This window comes from Gavialis gangeticus, unplaced genomic scaffold (genome assembly GCF_001723915.1).
Source record: "Gavialis gangeticus isolate Ggan-Ray unplaced genomic scaffold, GavGan_comp1, whole genome shotgun sequence".
In the NCBI taxonomy this organism is placed as follows: domain Eukaryota; kingdom Metazoa; phylum Chordata; order Crocodylia; family Gavialidae; genus Gavialis; species Gavialis gangeticus.
Window position 1 is genome coordinate 60,221,716 of NW_017729031.1, and position 23,539 is coordinate 60,245,254.

The following is a 23,539-nucleotide window of genomic DNA, read 5'->3' on the forward strand; positions in this document are numbered from 1 at the left end:
CTGGAGCATGCAGATCATTCCTTGTGCAACCCAGGGCTTGCAACCAATGCAGTATGTTTGGCCTCTGAAGTTGTACAACCCCCCTTTTAAGATATTCTAACCTATGGCTAATATAAAAGTAAAAGCCATTATTTTTCTCAGCTTATCTAGATTCATTTTTGCTTTATAGCTGCTTTGCAAAATAAACCAAAACTTAAATCCTTACCTTAAATTTGTCAACTTCTGCCTTTGAACACGTTGCATGGTAAGACAGTACCTGACCCAGAACAAAATGAAAAGAATACATTTTTCTTAGGGAACAAGTAGAAATTATAGGGCTCCTTGATGCTGTCTAATAAATGGCTTTAAAAACACAATTAGGTAACAGTTAGGCATTATCAGTAAGCTTTGAATTAAAAGATAATTAATTGTAGGTTAACAGGTACACACATGGCTTTTACATTATGATTGTCAACTAGGAAACTATGGAGAGTAAGTAATGTAATATTCCATGCGTTTCTGTTCCCCTGAAGTCCTGCAAATTTAAAGAGAAAGAACACAAAACAAAAATCAAAATGGATTTTATATAGTGCCTCCTGTTAAGCTACTGAGTTTCTTATGTGCTTTTCAAAGCTGCAGCACTGCCACCAAGTTAGTTTTTCCAGCCAACAGTTTTCATACTCTTTAGTGTGGCGTTCTGGAGATAGTAATTGTAGGCAAGTATAGAAAGAATGGGTCACACTTTAGACTCATTGTATAAATACTTGTATGCGAACCTGAAGTAAAAGATATGCCTGAAGCAAGGATAAGAGACAAGCAGCAGGCCAGAGGCTGCAGAAACTTTGCCCTGCACCAGAACCAAAGGTTCCACTGTGAATGGGATGGGTATCTTTGGAGCACATTTAGTAGACAGTAGAACTATTTACATTACCAGAGAGAAAGTTTCTTCCTAACCTCACAACCGGTAGCTGATTTATGCTCTGAACCACTGACATTTATTTATATATATATCTCCCTTACTCCAAAATGGTTTTTCTCCTATTTAACCACCTGGGTGTTCTGTTCATGCATATAAATCTCTGATTTTTTTTTAAAAATCACACTATCCTTTGCACCTGAGAAATCTTGTGGACATGAGTTCCAAACACAGTTATGATTTATCAGTAATGCAACTGATTTGGAACTTATTAGTTAATTAGTCAATTAGTCAGTTAGTATTTCTGAGTTTTAAACATCAATGAATATCCCCAGAAAGGGTAAACCCACGTTATCTGTTTTACCTCATTTATTATTTTCCATATTTATGTCTCCCTCTAGCCAATACCATTCTTTCTGCATTATTATTATTCCTATTTAAGAAGCAAGGGATTTTTTGGCAATATCTTTTATTGGACCAACTATATAGTCAAGAGATATCGGAGACAAGCTATTTTGGCACACAGTACCATTCTTTAGGTCTGTGCCCATTTAAGTCTCTCCACATATTTTATTTAAGTATTTCTGTTTACCTACTAATTTCCATTGCCAATCTTCAAATCTCATCTGTTTCTATCTTTTTTCAGAAAAAAATGACCAGAACCCTACACAGAATTCCAGGCAAGGGCACAGCATAAATTCAAAAAATGTCATTTCAGTATTTTTAAGATTTAAAAAAATCTCATTAATTAATATTCTATTGACTTTTGTACCATGTGTATATTTTGAACAGAGCTGTTAATTTAACTGTTCACAATGTTGCCTCAGTTTTCCCCTAATTTTAATCAATTTCAAATACAGCTGCAAAAACAATTAATTCACATTCTTCCTGCTGATGTGTATTAGGTTTCAGTTGTCAGTACTACATTTCTTCTGTCATTGTGCTGCTCATTTATACTTGTTAGGTCCCTCCATTTTCTCACAATTGTCTAGCTTTTATTATTCTAAATCTTTTTTTTAATCATTTCCAAATATTGTCTCCTCACACTTTATTCATGTTCCTCAAGAATTATATTACGTTATAATAATTATATTAAACACCACTTACCTAGTATAGGACCCTAAGGTTAATCTTTTGCCATATTGAAAGTTCATTATTTATTCCCATATATGGCATGGCAGGAGACACAACTGTTGGGACTAGGGATCAGATCCTGTCATGCCATTTAATGAATGTGAGCCAGGGGCTTTAGGTACTGCTAAAAGTGTTCTATATAAGAAGTAGTGCCTGTATATTTGGATGTGAATCTCCTTAGAGTTTACATCAAAATGCCTTACCTCATCTGATATCCAAGTCATTATGTAGGTCTACCTAGATGAGTAAACTAGCAGAGGTACCTGCATTGTTCTGATTTAAGGAAAGGCTGCCTCAACATTAAATTATGATTGCCATTCACTTTCCCATTTCTGACATCTATACCATAAGACAAGTAGTCCCTGTATATCTTCCAAGAAAGTAGTTGTATTTTAATTCTATTGATTAAAAAATGGATTTTCATATCCTATCTAAACTTTGTTTATTTTGCACCTGGCTGCACACTGTATTTGTCATAGCTTGTTTCTCTTCTCATGGAAAAGAATTCAATCCAAGATGCAATTCCATATTAATCAGCCAACTGTATTGCCAATTGCATTGCAAACACCAATTAACTATTCTGACTGCAAATACAGAAGAGGATTTGCACTTTCTTTAAGCTATATACAGTATAAACATAAATGCCAATTATGCATTATGTAAATACAAATGCTGAAATGTGTATGCTTAAATTTAAGAATCCAAATACTGCCATTGCTTTCAAAAGGATTTAAAAGTTAAGCCTATGTTTCAGTGTTTTGCTGAACAGAGACCACAGGGACAAAGAAATATCTCCAGGTTTGCATACAAATTCCAAGCACTCTGTATATGTTTGTTTTCTGATACTGACTTTTACTTCTGTATTCAGACAAACTTCTGCTGTTCTTACTGAGGAATCACATACCTGTAGATGTTGTAATGCTGCATAAAATTAGTGGAGTTACATTTTCAAAAGATGGGTACATTATTCAAATTATTCGAATCATGTTATTAATCATATGTGAAATCCAGGATATTCTTGGAAATTATGTTTCCTTTGACCAAAACTTCTCCAAATTATACTATTATAAGCAGAATGTGCAAGTGCCTATTAAAAAATTTAGTATTAAATGATCACAGACTTCAGAAAGACAGGATACCAGATAGACATTAAGTATTAAACTACAGTTTAAGCAAGGGTTTCTTGTAATTGTATAAAACCAGACTGTAAAGTGTAACAGAATTACAGATTACATGAAATACAAGAAAAATATAATCTTCAGATATATTTGGGGTATTTTTAAATATATGACACATAATAAAAACAATAAACTAAGCCAAAACCTACTCAATGATTTATACTACTTTCTTTTACTAATACATTTCTCACATTTTTTAATAAAACAGTAAGCCTGGGAATTTAAAAAAAAATTTGTTTTGCAGTATAGTCATTAATAGCCTTTTCAACCAGCCATCTTTTTTCAAAACAGCATGTTTTGAATCATGATGATAACTTTAATGAAACTCTCAGGCCTAAAAACTGAGCACCGCTTTAAAGATGCAGGGGTAAGGTTCCTGAATACAACATCATCTACAAAATACAAAGCTCTGTAAAAGCCTCTAATTTATAAGACTATATATTTAAAATATATTCAATGGATAATGATAAAAAATCATTGTTCCCCAGTGAAAAACAAGACTCATTTCATGGCTGTAATACCAATGGTTCCACATTTCAATATGAAGTATACATCATAATTATGCAATATTGTAAGTGTTTTAAAACTGACCGAAAGAGTTTACAGTTCTTTTGAATGCCAGAGAGACTCTAGGCTACCTAAAATTTCATTCATATCCCAGTCCACTTCAGGAGGAGCAAGCTAAGTTTATAAGACAATTTCTAAAGCTCTCTTCTAATTGGGAAAAACATCTTTGAGCAGGCTTTGGTAAACATTTTATGCAATTCCTCTTTCTAGTTATAGAATTTAGAAGAGAATAGTCTTTCAATGTTGTTGAACCATTATAGAGAATTAAGTGGGAATTTATCATTCACAATATATTTTTTAAATTGTGTGTCTCTTTTCACTATCCTGGTCTTTGAGGTCATTTTAGGGTGGGGGGTTCATTTGATTTATGCTATTATAAGCTCTTCATGACTTGGACCACATTCTTTCTCACTGCTATGAATTCTCATTTCAAAATATGGCTGTAGACATACCATATGATTAGGGTTCAATACTTATCTGCTGTGTGTGCCTTGTGAAAATTTACTTAAGCTGAGAACTATGCCCATTACAATTAATATTCCTTGAAGTAAGTCTCTTTGCAATGTTTTTATAAAGGAACAAGAATTTGGAGTGGACAGCAGGGGATCTTTAGAAAATGAGTGACTACAAAGTTTGCTGTGAAAACTTCTGTACTAGAACAGTCCTTCATATACGACAAGAATGGTTTATGGTGAGCAATTGCTTTTATCAAATACTTACATCAAGAGCCACAGATTGTTTTGCCCATGATTTTTTCACCTGGTCATACATTATTGTGTTGTTGATACCCAGGCCACAAAAAATAACAAAAGCCTAACAAGAAGAAAAGAATTAAATTAAATTACCAACACAAAATGAATGCTGATTTAGTTATTTCAAAGAACAGGATGAGAAGCAAACTAGAAACAAATATAAAATTATAGAAATGTATGATAATTGTGTTTATGGCAGAGATATGTTGTTTGAAGGTTGTTGTCTCAGACATGAGAGAAGAAAGATGAGATACCAAGGATGTTGTTTAGTTTGGCTGCAACTTTTAACTTAGCCAGATCCTTCATGCAGAAGGGGTGCCAGTGGTGGTGGCAATGGATGTAGCTACCACAGTGGCAGTGGCTACTGTGCATCATGGGACAAGGGTCTGCACATCAAGTAAGCACTTGCTCTGGTGGAGGCAAGCAAGTGGCAGTGGATCAGGCAAGCAAGGGAGGTGCTGGCAAAGCCCTTCCTCGGCCCCTGGTCACCAGTGGCTACATTTACTAGAGCCTCAGGTCCCTGGATTCTGTGGCAAGCCAAACCCAACCACTAATCATGCCCCCAATTCTCTGAACAACTATAAGTCCAGCAGGCCAGAAAGAATTGTTTGGTGGGCCAGATCTAACCTGCTAGTAATATATTTTACACCCCTGACTTCATGTCTTGAGGAACAACTAGCAATAACACACACAGTTCACATCTTCAGTTGTTTTAACCCGGTGAGGAGTTGCTATCAATCCACTATTCTGCCACAGCTGGGCCCCAGACTACTGTTGATACCCCACTGCCTTCCATTCTTTCAGGGCTAAGGGGCTATTAAGCTATTAAGTGTTAATTTTAATAATATCATTCCTTTCCCCTTTAGCCATAGAGATTTTTTACATGATAATACCCCAATTTGATGGTCTTATTACTGTCATTTTTATACAGCTTCTGACCTAGAAAATGTAGAAAAAAATAATCTAAAAAAAAGATACCAGTGAGGATGTTTAATGATTATCCAATTTAAGTGAAATTACATAAAAGACAATTATAATGCCTTTTCTTATTTGTTTCTGTTTATAGAAAAGCCAGGGTGCAAGCAGATGTTGCCCTTGTGCCTCCCTAAACAATTTAATGGCAGCACAAAGCTAGTTGTTTGTGACACTTTAAAGGGGAGGACAACTGTTCGATTACTGCATGACCTGGGAAATGCCCTGTAGGATTCCCCAGCTTGCAGATGTGCACCTGGGTTAGGATGCTGCAGTGTGAAATGTGTGCCCCAGGAATCCCCTTCAGGGGACTCCTGGAGTAGGTATCTGCAGGCCAGGGACCCCCCATGGTGGTTTCCCCACTTGTGCACCCTCAGTTGGGGCTCAGCAGCATGAAACCCGTGCCCAGGTTGGGCCTCTAAAGCCCTGGGAATGGCAGGGTCCTGACTGTGCAGGACAACAGTCCTGGTGACATCTGTTTGTGCTGTTCAGCAGCTTTGATGGGACACCACCAGCTGATGGGGCAACAAAACAATGGCTATTTGTACCGTAGGTGCACAGAACTTATGCTGATAAAACAGACTGTTAGTACAAAATGAAGTACTTCTTACCTCAAATAGTCTCTGATCAGCATCATCAAAAGGCTTCCCATCAAGCCTATTCAGCACTTGAGCTACGCCTTTAAACAGAGTTGTTAAAAAAAGGTTATAATATATGTATATAAAATTCATCATGCAGAAATTGCTGTCTGTTACCAATAATTAAAATATGTTTTCACTGAAAAACAAAACTTCAAACATTCATGATGGAAAAAATAAACAAATGTTAATATTTGAAACATTGATGATTTATTGTGATTCCTTTATCCAGGGAATATATTACTTTTAGGGATTTTCTTCACTGTGCAAGTGCCATATTTGCTACTTTACACAGTATTGCATATAATGTTTTGCATGGAAGACTAAGGCCCAAATTCAGCAAGGTATTTAAGTTTCTTAAGCAGCTCTCAAACTAGGAGCAGCTATGAAATATCAAGGACTCAAGGACTTCAGGTTATTTATGTAAATTTGCTGAATCAGTGGCTAAAACTTGGCTAAATTACTATGACCTGCATATAAATCCCTTTCCCCCATGACTGTTCCAACTATTTGTTTAGTCACTTAATGCATTAAGCAACTTGAAGGAAAAAAAATCTATTCAAAGCTGCTGGCTCCAAACTAATAATATTGAATTCCTTTGCAAAACTCTCTTCGCAAAACTCTCTTCCTTCTGTTTTACTCATCTACTGCATACCCAAATAAAAATACTGTAATGTTTTCAGTATTTTGCATACAGAATTTTTCTTCAGCTTCTTTTGATGGATATACACTAGGTAAGGGACATAAGCCATATTTTTATAAATTACAATCAGCACATTTACTTTGGTTAAGCAAATACAGAGAACATGATCATATGGTATAAGGAGTTCCCTCTGTGGAGTACACTCCCCAGTGTCATCAACTACGTGTCATAGCATAGGGTTATGTCCTCAACTAGTGTAAATTGTTGTAAGACCATTGACTAACTGAGCTATGACAATTTATACAAGTTGAGGACCTAGCTCAAACTTTTCAAAGAACTACCTTTTTATGTATAAAATCAAGCAGTTGTATGTCTAATCCTGAGAGAAGACAGTGAGGACCTTGTTGGGTTAGACGAGGGGTGATTGGCCACTAGTGCATGGGCCAGATCCAGCCCCCAATGTGGTGTCATTCAGCCTCCAAGAGGATCCCAATAGCTTCTGTATGGAGCCCCATGAGCCATGGCTCTGCTTGCTAGATCTGGCATGCAAGCAATATAGGGCCTGATCCCAGCATGTGGAGGTGGCAGGGGGCTCCTGGAACCCAATATTGGGTAGGCAGAGGCAGCAGAAAGCCCTGTGCTGCCTCCACCCAGCTGGGATGGGCTCCAGCCAGGTGGAAGGGGCCCAGGACCCTCGGGCCTGATCCCAGCACATGGAGCTGACATGGGTGACTGGGGCCAATCCAGGGCAGGCATGGGCAAAGGGGATCTTCATCTGGCTCATGGACTCACCCTGTGCCATTTGTCTGGCCCACAGGGTCAAAACTGTGAGCATGACTGGATAAAATCAATAGCTGCCCAATCTACATGGAAACATGAATGAAAACTGTCAGAAGAACCTACCAGGTTGTCTCTCTTTCACTTTGAGTTTCAGGAAATGGATTATTATTACAAGTAAGATAACAATGAAGAAACTGGAAAGCTTAAAAAAGAAATCCATACAGTATCCAAGTCAAAACATTTCTTCCCCTATACTTAAAATGCATTGTAAGTATTAGGCAGACAAGGTTCTGTGCATGAATCTGGTATCTTTTATTAGACCAACTTAAATAGTTGGAAAATAATTATTAACAAGCAAGCTTTTGGGTTCAAAAACCCTTCATTCTTAACTTAACATATTCAACTGTGGAAAAGAAGGAAAAGGAAAGCAGAATTAAGAAGACAGAATTCAATTTACATTAGCACTATAATGACACAAACAGTTATGAGGAGTATCTTACCAATTATCTGGTGATTGCTGTTCCATATAGGAACACAAAGAACAGACCTTATGTGAAAGCCAGAAATCTGGTCAGCCTAGGGTATAAAAAATGAGAATTTTAGCCATTGATACAGTATCTAGTTAGTTATTTACAGCCTTCTGAAGTTCCAGTAATAAAGTCATAGAGGACTTCAGTATGAAAACATTTACAAATCCACCTGGCTCACATCATGCTGGCCTTTCAAGTAAAAGCTGATGAAGATTATTTGCATGAAAATAGCAAGCAATTTTAATACTAACTACTTGCTGGGAAAAGTTTCTACTTGAACCTTACCAAATATATAAAGAACCCAAAGGCCTTGCCTCAAAAACCTCATGGTATTTGACTACTGATTTGAACCTGCAAGCTGCAAGTAGGAGAGGAACAATATAAAAAACCCTGGCCATATCCTGTTCACTCTCCATTTCAGCATCCACTCTCTGCTACTGTGATGTTAAAATCCATCAAACAGATTTGAAGCAAGGGCCTCTTAAAAAAATTAATCTGAGATTGGCTTTGAAAAACAGCCAAACGCAAAGAGACAATAAAGTAAGAAATGAGCAGGGAACTTTCTGGGAGGAAAAAAGGCAGTTTCAGGAGGAACTGAGGAATATGGTCAAAAGGAGAATCTGAGATTTCCTACATAAATGATACCTGTAACTATAATATCTCCTTCTTGCTTTGAGGTAATAGGCCATGGTATGAAATACTGTGATCTACTTTTAATTCAACTAATTCTTCACTTCCTATGCTTTATTCTTTATAAATATTGGCACAAGATACCTCAAGGTAAGTGATTCTTGAATCTCTGAAGAGAGTTGAGAGAAGGCCAAGAAGAAAGACTTACTCCAGCCAAGACAGAGGCATATCTTACTAAGTGCTATTCTAATATGGCAAAGGTCCAGTGTTTGTAAGTATCTACACATGTGAACTGCTCACTAAAATCAGAAGGAAGTACTACATGAAATTCAGCATAAGACACTGCTCTATTAGACATATGATTTTTGTTAAGAAATGAGTAATTTTATTTAAGTAGATGAAGGAATGTGTGATATATCCTGAACTCAGACTAACAAACTCTAACTAAAAGCAGACTTCAAGCATTCATGGGTTACTATCTAACAATAGGCGTTTTGACATTTTTTGGCATACAATGAAATTACATATCTTTTTTGTATTTTGAAATATTTTGGATATTTATGATCACATATTTACAGAGCTGGGCCAGCCTCGAGCAACTCAGATGGACTCAGCACAGATGAAAATGGGCTTACATAAATATTTCCTTTGCCACAATAGTATTTCCTGGATTATTTTTTTTCTGTATAGTTACTATATTACAGGTAAACACTACTGAGTTCAACTGAGTTATACCAGGCTCCTCCAGCTCTATAAATTTGCTCTCCCACCTTTATAAGCATATGGAATATTTTTATATAAAAGGGTTTCATATTGTTCCAAAAAGCTATATCTCATCTCACATATGTGCAAGATGTAAAACATAGGATTTTTATATAGCAATCATAAATAAGTTATAGATTCATTTTTTTCTGTGAGGTAAATTTGTGTAAGATGAAATTTTATGAGGTCCAGTCCAATATAATGCAAGTTTTCTGCGGAAGGGAAAAGAAGAAAAGAAGACCCTCCTATATTTCATTTGCTATCTGAGTTTTGCAGATCTTGTTTTGATGTAGGTCTTAAAATATTTATTAATAAAATTCTTCAATGAAAAAATGGTTTGACAAACATTTCTTTCAAGATCTAAGTTAGCATAGGGAAGGGTATGTGTGTTTTTGTAAGTGTAGAGGTAGAACAACAAGATAAGTGTTCCGTGTTCTATTTTACTTTAATGAGTGGTGCACCTGATTGTTTTTAATACACCTGATTGTCTGATGTCATTTCCAACAAGTAGTTTTGAAGATTAAATGTTTATGATCATACCAACATATACAATGATTCACAGCAGTCTTTTTCTATGTAAGTCAGGCAGTAACACTTAGTGTCTAGAATTTTAGTAAGTTTGAAACAAATATGGTATGGCTGCATTAGTAATTAGATCATGACATACTGAAAGTGTAACTACAGACACATCAAGGATTTGTGTATTTTACTTCAGCATCTCTCATTGAGATCAAGCATTCCTCAGGCCAGTGGCGGCCTTTGGGTTGTTGGGGCCCTGGGCATGAGAATCATTTGGGGCCCTGTAGAGGTAGGGGTTCACTGATAGAGATTTCTGGGGTCGATACCAATAGCTGATTTTTAAGGAGGCATATTGGCTGATACCAATCTGATTTCTGATACCAGCCCGGCAGCCTGAAGAGCAGTGTCCAGCTGGTACGCCTGTTGTGGTGGAAGGGGAGCGGGGAGGGGAGGGGCATAGGGAAGCAAATCAAGGGCCCCACGGTGAGGGAGGAAGGGGGTCTGGGACAGGGGCTAGGGCAAGTGCTGCCCAGCCAGGGTGGGACAGGCATGGGACAGAGCTCATCTGGGGGACGTGGGTGGGAGAAGGGGTGGCTCCTGCTGTTGCACACTGCTCTTCCAGGAGCCGCTTGTCCAGTGGCTCGTCTGGCACTTGCCCACTGGTTTGGTGGCTCTGCCGTTGCTCCTGCTGCTCGTGGAAGAGGGCATGGCGGAGGGGTCATGTGCCCCCAGATCTGCACAGGGTGGGTGGTGCTGCGCTTGGGGCAGGAAGCAGTGGTGCTGGGAGCGGGGCTACAAAGGGAGGCTGCAGCCACCCCAAAATTCACTGTAGCCCCCCATAGCCTCCCTCCCAGCACCCCTGCCACATACTCCAAGTGCAGCCCCGTGCAGCCCTGGCCCTGCGCACATCCAGGAGCACACACCCCCACCCATGCCCTCCTAGATGAGGGGCAGGAACAGCAGCAGGAGTCGCCCTGCCCCCCTCCCCACACCCCTGGATGAGCTGCGGCTCCATCCCGTGCCTGCTCTGCCCTGACTGGGCAGCGCTTGCCCCAACCCCTGTCCCAGCTCCACTCCCTCCCACACCATGGGGGACCTTGATCTGCCCTCCCACACTCCTTCCCTCTCCCCTCTCCTTTCACCACAACAGACTTACCAGGTGGATACTACTCTTCAAGCTGCCAGGCTGTGCTTCTCACCACCTATGTGCTGCGCTGTGGCTGTGCATGCACGGGCCATTTATCGGCCAAATTATTGGCCATATCAGGCCGATTTCCAACACATACTATTTTATTTATATTAGTGCTGATCCAATATCAGACTGATGTATCGGTGCACCTCTACTTAGAGGCTTAATTTTGATGACCTATAAGCAAGTCGGACATTTTCGATTTCAATTTTACTTTGCCCTATCCATAAAACTGCAATGAAAGTATCTGAATACAATATTGATAATACACATATTCACTATAATTAATTTTTATTTTTATAAAGTGTGGGGCCCCTGGCAGTCGCCTGGTTTGCCCTTCCCTAAGGCTGTTAGTGCTCAGGCCTAAATTGTATTTTCTGAAATTCTGAATAAATTACTTCTTGCAAAGTTCTTCCAGAAGCTACTTCAGCAAGTGCATTTTTAAAATACTCTTTTCTGTTTTGGGTTGGTTTGAGAACTATTCCTTATACTTGAAATAGTATTCCAACATTGATATAATTTCAGAAATCTACATGTGAATAAATACTGAAAAACAAGGTTACAGTATTGTAACTAATCCACTTATAGCACAACTGAAGACACAAACCCAAGCAGGCTTATGTGGCATGGAGATGTAATTCATGGGGCCTAATTCATAGAATCATAGAAAGTTAGGGTTGGAAGGGGCCTCAGGAGGTCACATCTAGTCCAACTCCATGCTCAAAGCAGGACCATCCCCAACTAAATCATCCCAGCCAAGGCTTTGTCTACCCAGGCCTTAAAAAATTCCAAGGATGGAGATTCCACAGCCTTTCTGGGTAACCTGTTCCACTGCTTTACTACCCTCCTAGTGAAAATGTTTTTCCTAATATCCAAGTTAAACTTCCCTTGCTGCAACTTGAGACTGTTGCTCCTTGTTCTGTCACCTGCTACCACTGACAGCAGTCTAGCTCCATCATTTTGAAACCACCCTTCGCATAATTGAAGGCTTCTATTATATTCCCCCTCAGCCATCTCTTCTCCAGACTAAATAAGTCAAGTTCTTCTTGTTGAAGCTCTTCTACTTCATAACAGAAAAGTTTCAGAAGAGGAGCCAGAGTACCAGCTTCACATGACCCATGTGTGTCTGGTGGTTGGGGAAATATTCTAAGAGACAGGAACTGTGAGTTTAAATCTTCTCAGGCAGAGGAGTCATTTAAACCTAGATCCTATGTAAGTCCTCATATCAGTGAACAACTAGAAAAAAGGGTATTGTGTCCTGCCTCTGCTACTCTTCTCAGCAATGGTTTAGGTGCCAGCTGTTGCAAGAGGGTTCAGGGCTGTGAATCCTTGGTGAAGGGAGGTGGAGACAGACACTGAGCTGATCAGCACCATCAAGACTGAGCCACTCTGGGCACACCTGGAAACAGAACTTAAGAGCAACTGAAGAACTAGTAACTGAGAAACCGTCAGCAACCGAGGGTAACTAGTAAGGTCTGTGCCCTGGGCAAACCTGGTGAGCAATCACGTGCCCTCCCAATGGTCCTCTCCCACTGCTGATTTGTGCTCTGGACCAGCCTTTCCCATACCTGTTGGACACTCTCACACCCCCCTAATGGTCCCCTCTGCCTGCTGCAGATACCAGTGCATCTCTCTTTTCTCCCCCTTTACAGAGCCCCAAACCTCCCTGCTCTAGTCCAAGGGCAACTCTTCTCTCTCACTCTTTCTGCTGCCAAAACCTACTTTAGTGACATTTTACAAAGCAAAATTTGGCAGTGGGGGTGTGAGCGAGTGACAGTGTACCTGGGGCATTATGGAAAGTTTTGAGTGGAGAAAAGGGTCAAGATTAATGGTGGGGGAGGTGGCAATACAGTTGCAGGTGAAGGGGACCATTAGAGGAAGGTGAGAGTGCCCACGAGATTTTAAAAAATGCTAAGTAGAGGGAAGGAAGATAGTGGAGGGGACTTGAGAACACTCTTTCTAAGTCAGGGCCTGTGTCCTGCTAGCCCACCGCTGATTATGTTATTGCTGAGGAATTTTAATGTTGGGGAGGTAAATATCTGTGGACTTTATGCACAGGTGGCAGCTGAGTAGTGATTTTTTTAAGATTACAGTTTTGAACCTAAGTGCCTAAGGTTAGGTCTATATCAATCCAGTACAGTGGCAGGCAGAGCCATCCTAAGACATGCTGAGTCAGTCCTGTGAACACTGCCTCCCAAACAGGAAGTCGGGTGGCTACAACACTTGCCAGTGAACTCTCTCAGCATATTTGACTAGCATGCACACAACTGCAGGCAGCATGCACAGTGTTCCAGTACACCACTGCCTGATGCTGTATTGATAAGAATTTATAATTATTGATCATATTAAGGAAGATCCTGTTTACATTCAGTGTGTACAGTCCCAGTTACTCTACAGTCCCAGCTATGATGTCTACATAATAGACATAATATAATAGCTGTCTGTTATGATTCTGCTACTGGGGAACATTAAAAGCTATCAATAGTAGAATTTTCAATACTAATCATTAGCTTTCAGAGATCTCAAAGCACTTTATAAAGGAAAGTATCATATATAGATAGGAAAAATGGAGATAATAGATGAAGCACCATATTTTTCACATACTAGATGCTCCCAAAAAAAAGATGCACTTTGTTTTGGGAAGGCAGAAGGACATTTGTCCAGTCATGGCTGAATGCTGAACGCAGGGTATTCTGACTGCAGCAGTTGTGGCTGCAGGAGTGGTTAACACTGTAGCTCTCACCCTGAAGGGTGAACTCTGCTCCCTCCCTCCCCAAAGCTGCCAGAGGGAGAAGCCTGGTAGCCATTTTACAGCAGTGTCTCTATGCTTGCTTCTGTCACAGAAAAGAAAAATCTGCTTCCCCGCTTAAGATGCACACTCCAATTTTGGATGGCTGCTTTTTGGGTAAAAGGTATGCATCATATGTGAGTAAATACAGTAAATGCCCAAGTACTTAAAGCTTTACTGCTGTTGACAGGCCAAATTAAACAAGTTGAAAAGAAAAACTGTAATTCAAATGTTCTTGTGCTTTATATTCATTTGGACTTGATGATAAAACTGATTTATTATTCTTAACTGCATGAATATGACAGTGTATTTAAATTTTAAAAAAATCTCTTACTTCAGCATCAAAGCGAGGATCCTGATATGCATCACTGATGTTCACTGGAAGACCCGTAGAAGCTACTAGCTCAGCAATGCTATTATTTATTAGCCAGTCAGAATAAGATGATGATTTCTCCATACTGTCTTTGAAACTATCATAAAGGCATAGGAAGAGAGAAAAGAATACAATCAATGTTGCTTGAAGTCCACCACGTATCTCACAGGCATAGTCAAGTTAACATCAAAATTATTTATAAATTAATAATAGCTGATAAAGTCCATCAGCCAAAAGATAAACAGCAACACCAAAAGCACTAGTTTTGATTATACTGTAAACATGTATGGGGCATGTCCTGTAAACCTTTTATTAATACCAGAAAAGCTTATTCACGTGAATATTTTTGCTGGATGACAGTTTTGAAAATCACTGGTAAAACTTCCATTAACTTCACCAGGGCCAGGATTTCACTTCAACTGGACTATTCACGTAAGTGGTACTCATGAGAGATAGGCAAGTGCAGGATCAGGTAACTAAATGATCAGAAATTATTAATTCACAAAACCCCCTGGAAAGGGATCAAATGCAAGGGTTTTTTTTGTAAAAATAAGGACTTAGAAGAATACATAGCAAGAATATAAATCTCAGGTTTTTTTGCAAGACAAGTTAGCCAACTAATTTTCCCCATTAATATGTATACCACAAGTTAATCTATCAACAAAAAGAAAAATATTACTCAAGATTTTTTGAAAGGATGCAACATTATTGGGTTAATTCCACTCCAGCTAGTATTTTAAAAATTCATCAAAACTCAGAGAAAGGAGAAATTTGTTTAACACCATTTCTGCAGAAAACTACTAATAGCTTCCAGCAGGTGTCAAAAAAGATTCCTCATTTTAAATAGATAGTTTTCCAGAGTAAATTGTCAGTTTACAATGTGATGATATATTTCTCACCTACCCCACTGTTTAAAAAAAAACCTATAAAGATTTTGATTAAAGAATAAAATCCCCAGATAAACCCCATTTATGACAGAGTTCAAGTTGAAAGTATATATCAATAATTTACAACAGTATTGCAATTACCCCCCAAAAAACCTAAACCCCAACTTTCTACAACAATTACATTTACAGTTAAGTTTAAGCTTTAAACAAATCAAAACATATCAAGATTAATATGCATAAACAGACACCCAGATAAACTTTACTCTACCCTGTATGATTATTGCATGGCATCAGTACCAATATAACTGATGTATAAAGACAGAACAGATTATTTTCATAATATCTTATTTATGGTATCAGAATTATTGTTGTTTGCGTGCTACATCTTTACAATAACTGGATTTCTCTAAGTTTTACACTTACAAGAACTCGTGTTTTCCTTATTCTTTCAATGTCATTCCTAAGCGGAGGGTATTAGTTCATTATGATTAAATAAAAATGATGCTCAATAAAGAATTCTAAATATACCTGAATCTAGAGTGGAATTCTTTTCTATTTTTTGTGTGGGACCGTGACTCCTAAAACCAGAAAATGGTAAATGAAAATGTTATCGAGTAACTAAAAAATGTACCATTTGCAGATTTCTTGGTTTAAAAATAAAAGGAAACTGGTTACAGTATCTTATTTTTCAGCATTTTTAGTTCAAACTTTTCAATAATTCAACAGACATTTTTTGCAGTTTGCAGTGGCAAAAACTGCAAAATATTAAATCATGTGGAAGGCCACACTTCTTAATTTTAGCCTGCAACCTTGGCCTCTGTTGCGAGGTAAGAAAACATAAAGTAGTCCTTTCAATAAATGAAAGTGTTTGACCAGTAAGAGTGAATTAGGGAAATGATACTCTTTTTTGTGGTTGAATCTCTGCCATTGCTAATATGCCTGCAAAACTGGCAAGAAGAGAACATAAGAATTTAGCATTATGGTTTCAATTTAGCAACTTTGTATATACAAACGTCCCAATGACTGCATAAGCCGTAAGGTCATTATCCTATTTGTCATCAATCAATAGTAAAATTCCCACTGACTCACTAGGGCTAGGGACAGACATTCAAAAAACCTGAGCCTAAATTGATTCAATCTTTGCAGGTTAATCTAACCTGGCTAGGCTAAATCAGTTTTGTAACCAGACAGACATCCCAGAAATGCAGGCATATGCCTGCAGTGGCTAAGGCTAGAAGCTGGGGGGTGCTAGAGCAGCCCTCCCTTCCCTTCCAACAGCCCAGCAGGGAATATTTATCACCCCTAACTCAGTGTTTATCAGCCCATTAAGAAAACAACAGAGGGACATTACCAGCTACCTGCTGATTCTGCCTTTGTCCGGTGTGCCACAGCTGGAAGGTAGCAAGCATGTGGTGTCCTAGCTAATGCTGAGGTGTCTGTGAGGGACAGGGGAATGCCACCTTAGCAGAGAGTGGGGAGGGCAGGTGGGGAGCAGAAGCCAGCCAGACACCTGCAGAGACTGCTGGGGCTGCAGCCAGGGAGCAGAGGGGAGGGGCCAGCCCTGCTGTGGAGCAGACAGCCCTGCCTAGCCCAGGCCAGTGAGCATGTTGGGATGTTGGGGGAGTCTAATTTAATTTAAACCAGCAAGGGGTCTGGAACAGACATTACATAAACTGGTTTGAGCCAAATCAGTTAAGTCTGATACTACATTCAACCAGGTTTATCTCAAACCAATTTCAGCTGTTCTCAAGCTGGTTCATGTGCACCGAACATCTTTTCTGTTATGGGTTTAAACAAGTTTCTGATCACTTAAACTGGTTCATGTGTAATTTCTGTCCCTAGCCTGGGAGTAGTGGCAATGCATACTCAGCAATGTACAGTTATTTGTATGAGCATGTAAATCCTAGTTTTGAAACAACAATGGATTAATTAAAAAACATTAAGAAACATTTTTTACAATAAATAAGTATATTCTAGCTTTCATGGTGATTAGCAGCTTCACGGCAGTGCAGACGAATGAATGAAAAAGAAGAATGCAAAGTATTAGAACACCTGAATGCTTCAGTCAGTGCAGAAAGATTGATTTCATTTGGCTGCACTAGTTTCTACAGACTAATCCAAGGAAGTTGTCCATTTCAAAGAAATCCTAATATTCTTTAAAAAAAATCAGTAAAAGCGTAAATAACAATGATCTGCCCCCCCAAAGGAATGGGGGGGCACAGTGGGGAGGAAAGAAAGGGCAAGTTTGATTACTTCCTTTTGTGTCAGCATTTTTGAGTGAATATAACAAATAAATTATGAAGTATCTGGTTGGACAGAAGCCTAACTCAAATTTAACATGTTGGAGATAAGTGAAACATTCAATTTCACAATTTAAGATTTATTTCTGGGGGCATAACAGTTTGAAAGAAAAAACCTCCGAAGGGCAAGATTGTAATTACTGATGCAGATCCCTTGGCTGTATTTAAAAAAAAAAAATCCGAGAAAAAGAATAACCACAGAACTGGTAGAGATGCAAGAAATATAGTGAAGATTAGAATCTGGATGATATTATTATTATATGAGAAACTGATTAAATCAGTACAAGATTATGAGTGTCAAGCATTTGAAGTGGCAAATAAATTCAAGTTAAAAAAACTAGACATCATTCAGGATGAAGTTTTAGAAGTATGTTACAGGATATAATCTATATCATGAACCAATATTTTACAACTATCCTCTGGAGAGATGTACTCAGATTTAAGAAAGAAGACACTTTAGTATTCAGTTCTGAAATTAATTTAAATTCATGGGGGGGAGTAGTAGATAAGCTGGAGGGTAGGACTAGGATTCAGAGTGACCTAGTCAAATTGGAGGATTGGGCCAAAATGAATCTCATAAGGTTCAACAAGGGCAAGTGCAAAGTCCTCCACTTAGGATGGAACAATCCCATGCACCAGTACAGGCTGGGCAGCAACTCTGCAGATAAGGCCCTGGGGGTTACAGTGGACAATAAACTGAATATAAGCCAGCATTGTGCCCTTGTTGCCAAGAAGGCTAATGGCATATTGGGCTGCATTGGTAGCTGTGTTGCCAGTAGGTCAAGGGAAGTGATTATTCTCCTCTGTTCTGCACTGGTGAGGCCACATGTGGAGTACTGTTTTCAGTTTTGAGACCCCCACTACAGAAAAAATGTGGACAAATTGGAAAGAATCCAGCAGGGGCAACAAAAATGGTGAGGGGGCTGGGGGACATGACTTATGAGGAGAGGCTGAGGGAACTGGGCTTATCTAATCTAGAGAAGAGGAGACTGAGAGGGGATTTAATAGCAGCCTCCAACTACCTGAAAGGGGAGGGGGGTTCAAAAGAGGACGGAGCTAAACTATTCTCAGTGGTGGCACATGACAGAACAAGTAGCAATGGTCTCAAATTGCAGCAAGGGAAGTTTAGCTTGGATATTAGGAATAATTTTCTCACTAGGAGGATAGTAAAACACTGGAACAGGTTTCCAGAGAGGTGGTGGAAGCTCCATCCTTGGATGTTTTCAAAACCTGGCTAGACAAAGCCTGGCTCCTACCCTGGGGGTCTTTAAGAAGAGGCTTGACACTTACCTGGCTGGAGTCAATTTGAGCCCAGTTTTTCTCCTCCCCAGACAGGGGGTCAAACTTGAAGATCTACAAGGTCCCTTCCAACCCTACTTCTATGATTCTATGATATGATCTAGTCGGGGATGGTCCTGCTTCGAACAGGGGGTGGACTAGGTGACTTCATGAGGTCCCTTCCAAACCTAGCTTTCTATGATTTTATGATTCAATCCTCAGCTTCAGCAGCACAAAACCACTAGGTAGGTACCCTAGAAAAGTATGACCACCAATCCACCCTGAAATCCTTGACAACAAAACTGGATTGGTTGTTAATTTTATCCCACTCTTACCCACTCTTACTATGGAGGGACAGACATGGGAACTGCCAGAAACAAGACTGAGAACATGAGCTACCGTTGCAAGCTCATGGTGCATTATAGGACTGTTACAGCCAACATAACTCATAGCAACCTTTAGCCTGTGCAAAATCATACCACAAGCCATTTCAGCGCTTAGGATCAAAGGAGCACAAGGATGCCTTAAAACATTTATACTGCACTTAAAAGTGTGACTGCAGCATGTAAGGGAATGCACAAGGTGCTTTAATCTAGCTAGCTTTGATATCAGTGAAACAAAATGGCTGCCTCAAAGACTCCAGTACATACCATTCAAGCTTGTCTGAGATCCTGATTATTTACACAAGCAACTAGACTATGCTAATGCATTTTCTCTGCTTTTTATACCCAAGCTAGATCAGACATATCAGAAGTCACTGTCCTCTCATCCCAGTTGCACCAAATACTACGTATCAAAGATGAGGATTCAGTCCTCAGGACTTTTCAGATATAATTAGAGAATCACAAATGAAAGAAAATACTGGTATGATATTTTTGTGAAAGGGGAATATATTAAGAAAGGTCTGATACTTCATTCTTAAAACACAAGTTATAATTTTTCAAAATGAGTATGAATCTATCGTTATGATTATTTAGGCAAAGGAGGGCAAAGAAACAAATCAAATGTCAATTTCTCTTAAAACTTAGAAAGCAAATTTATCAGAATTTGGAAAGCTGAATTATCCCAAGAGTTTACTCCTTCTCTTCTTCTTCCTCCTCACACCCTTTGCTTTGTCTTTCAGTTAGAGTTTCTAACTAGACCTGTCCTCAGCCTACATTCTGCTCGGCTTCCTACTACAGCTTCAAAGAAATGGTACTGATCCTCACTGGGGTCATAATGAAGGACCCGATCTTGCAGCTTTTATTCAGCTGAAATATCCAGTGATTCTAATTCAGCAGGAGTTTTGCATGAATATAGTCTGTAGAATCTAGTCTGAAAAGGACAAAAGTCATTGGAAATAATTTTCAAATGTCAAATGCTTCAGGCATTGTTTTGTATCCTGGCTAACCTTTATTTTCTTATTGTAGTTCAAATAGCCAGACTAATGCATGTGCTAGGATTATTGTGCAGATCAGAATATGATAGACTGAGTGCTAGTCTAAAAGTGACCTTTGTATACCCAACTGGGCTCTCCAAGCAGGTGAGATGGAAGAAAAGCAACACTGTTCTTCATATCAAAGATAAAGGACCAGAGATACGTGGGCATATACCATTATATCTATCGAAAAATCTGATACGGTTCAGGCATGGAAGTATTCACATATCTAATAAAATTAAAATGAAACCCATCTTGGCTAGGCCACATGACAATTTTTCTGGTTTGGTAATTTTTTCAACAGAAATTCCAGGAATTTACATCATATCTTTGAAGTAAAATCTTATCTGTTTTATATGTACCAATAAAAACACAAAATAATTTTGGGGATATCCCTTGATCTTCCTTTTGCCCCCTGGGGAAAATTCCTTGGGACATGAGACAAAATGCCACATGGGTGGAACACCTTCCTCTATGAGCACAGGACTAACTTTATACACAAATGTGCCTGTCTGAACTGTAATTTTGTGGCACTACCACAAACAGAAACCTCATCCCACATTTCCCGGTACTATATGCCTTGACAAATGAGGTCTCCCTCCCAGTTAATTCTCTCAGGAAAAAACCCAAACAAACTGGTATAATGAGTTTCCTGATCAAAAGTAATGATTTACAATTCCAATATGCACTAGGAGGTCAAAAGTTTATACCTTAATAACCTCAACTTTACCTAGATTCTTATCAGTCATTTCCCTTCTACTCCTTACCTCACCTGTCCCACTTCTCTTGGTTGGGAGACAGGGCACAAAAGTGGAATTTGGGAGACCTGGATTCTTTTCCTGGCTTTGCTTCTGCCTATTTTTGTCTTACTTGTACAAGTCCCTGCTCCTTAGGCTCTCCCTCTGCTACCTACCTTTGCAAAGCACTTCGAGATCTACAAAGATTTAAATATTATTTAAATGGTATAACCTATAATGCATTTAATCACCATAGTAATTAGCTATGGTAGCTCCCCTTACATTTTTGAAAGTGATGAAGTACAGCTTTAAGAAATGTAGATTTTTGTTTACTGCATATTTTAAAGGCTGGTTTAAAAGGCCACAGTTACAGCTGGTAAATTACAAAATTCTCTGCCTGTCTGACAGATTACTGAAATTTAGGTTTAACATTTGCATTTTATTTGCATCATTTTAATTTCAAAATCAGAATAAACTGCTTGTTTATTCTTTCCCTTGTAATTTATAGGAAAGGTTTAATTTTCAAGCTGAGCTATAATGTCAAGGAAAAATCTTTCAGCACCACCCCTGTATTTTCATTAATTTAGTATCTGGGTACCTTTAGGTGACTAAACACCACTCACAAGGACCACTACAGGACTGGTTCCTAGGAAAGCAGGCCAATAACAAGAAACATCTGTTTGCACTCCTGTGTCCAATCTATTATATTATCAAGGTCAGATTTACAGGCAATTATCTGTCTTGATAATTTTAGAAATGTAGTTATGTTTAAAAAACTTGTGTAAGTTTGGATGAACTCTCACCTAGCATTCAAGCATACTAATTTAACATTTGACTAGTCCCCATTTCCAGAGGTTGGTCCCCCTTTGAAAACAGATAGAGAATCAAAACCCATTGGACAGTCTGACAGTCAAATCTTTGACAGTATTGCAAAGAAATATTTTATGCCCCATGAATTAAAACAAATCTGAAAAAATACCACGAATATATAAAAAAGTTACTTTTTATTTTTATACTTACCAAGCAAAGCAAAATGTGTATAATTGTAAATAGTGTAATATTCTTTATGAGCAATAATAGGTCATCAGATCTTTCCTGCTTCCTCTGCAGTTTACATTTACATAAAGGTAGTAAGTGAATGTGGAGTTTTATTCAAGCAATACTCCCTTTGAAAGAAATGGGAGTTCTGCCTGAGTAAAAAGTGCAGGGTCAGGCTCTTTTCATATTAAGTAATGTCCAATATTATATAAAAGTCTACTTAGCTTTAACAGACCAAAGCTACAAAAACATTAATCCACTACCACAGAAGACACAAGTTCTAACCTGTTCTCAGTATCAGCACTGCATTTTGGAGACATCAGCTCAAATGATTTTGTAAATTTCACCACCTGTTATAAAAATATATATTAATTTATTCTACTGGAATATATCATCTTATATTTTAACAATATTTTTACAGTCACCTTAGACTAAATGTTCAATGTAAAATACACACATAAACTATTCACATATTCCAAACTATACATTGTAAATCACAGAAAAGCAACTATAATAATTGATATTTTCTTAATATTCCTTTTACAAGCTATATTTTTCTCTTACGACATGTTTTTTACCATCCTACTCTTTCTGGAAGTAGGGCACAGTCCAGAGACTATTTGCTTGAGTAGGCTCAACACTTCAAAGAGCTAATATACATAAAGACAGTCAGTTCCCTTAATTAAATAAAAAGGTGAACATCCTTAAAGAAGGATTCATTTCCATGATTCATCCAAATGTTCATTCAAAGGATTTGTTCACCATTTAGTCCAGAACAATCAAATGTAAATTCAGGAATGGCTGGCTGGGTTTCAGTACTGCAGGAAAGGGTCTGGAGTTATTGTGGGCCACAAACTGCATGAGTGAATAGTATATTTCTCTTGCAAACATCCCAATAGCATACTGGGTTTCATTAACAGAAATGCAGTGTGCTAGTCAAGGGAAATGATTCTTTCACTCAATTCAGCACTGGTGAGACCTCACCTGGAGTCATGTGTCCAGTTTTGGGAACTACACTTCAGGAAAGACATAGATAAATTAAAAAGAGCACAATCAAAGTGATCAGACATTCTAGAAAAGATAATTTATAGGGAAATGTTGGAAGAACTGGGAAAGATGTGTGTGTTGAAGGAAAAGATTTGATAACTCTTCAAATACAGGAACAGTGGTTATTCAAGAGGATGATGATGAACTATACCTTGACCAGACAGAACAGGACAAGCAGTAACAATCTTAAATTGCAACAAAGGAAACATAGATTGAATATTAGGAAGAATTTCTAACTATGAGGGAGGTTAAGTATTGGAACAGGTTACCTGGAGAGGGTGTGAAATTTCTATCCTTGGAAGTTTTAAGGACCAGGCCAGACAAACACATTTGTCTGGATTGGTTTAGACAGGGATGATGCTTCCCTGAGCACAGGGTTGGACTAAATGACCTTCTGAGGTCCCCTCTAGCCCTATCTACAGGTTTGAAATAGTGCAAGAAACCAAATTCTTGATAAGGACTTCTACATTATTAACATGGCTTTG

General features: G+C 38.6%; 1 protein-coding gene and 1 long non-coding RNA gene across 2 annotated transcripts in view; one reads left to right on the forward strand and one right to left on the reverse strand.

Annotated features, from left to right (window-relative positions):
- Nucleotides 1-23,539, reverse strand: part of PDE11A (phosphodiesterase 11A) — a 290,348-nt gene that overhangs the window by 118,387 nt on the left and 148,422 nt on the right. Inside the window, exons 5-10 of the mRNA XM_019523008.1 lie at nt 22,293-22,357; nt 14,312-14,447; nt 8,060-8,135; nt 6,110-6,177; nt 4,495-4,587; nt 206-256 (exon numbers count right to left, since the gene is read on the reverse strand). Of these exons, the coding sequence (XP_019378553.1) occupies nt 206-256; nt 4,495-4,587; nt 6,110-6,177; nt 8,060-8,135; nt 14,312-14,447; nt 22,293-22,357 (489 nt within the window). The remainder of the gene's footprint in view (nt 1-205; nt 257-4,494; nt 4,588-6,109; nt 6,178-8,059; nt 8,136-14,311; nt 14,448-22,292; nt 22,358-23,539) is intronic.
- Nucleotides 979-2,622, forward strand: LOC109301784. The gene is made up of 2 exons (XR_002098625.1): nt 979-1,434; nt 1,542-2,622. It is a non-coding gene; the product is annotated as an uncharacterized LOC109301784 (long non-coding RNA).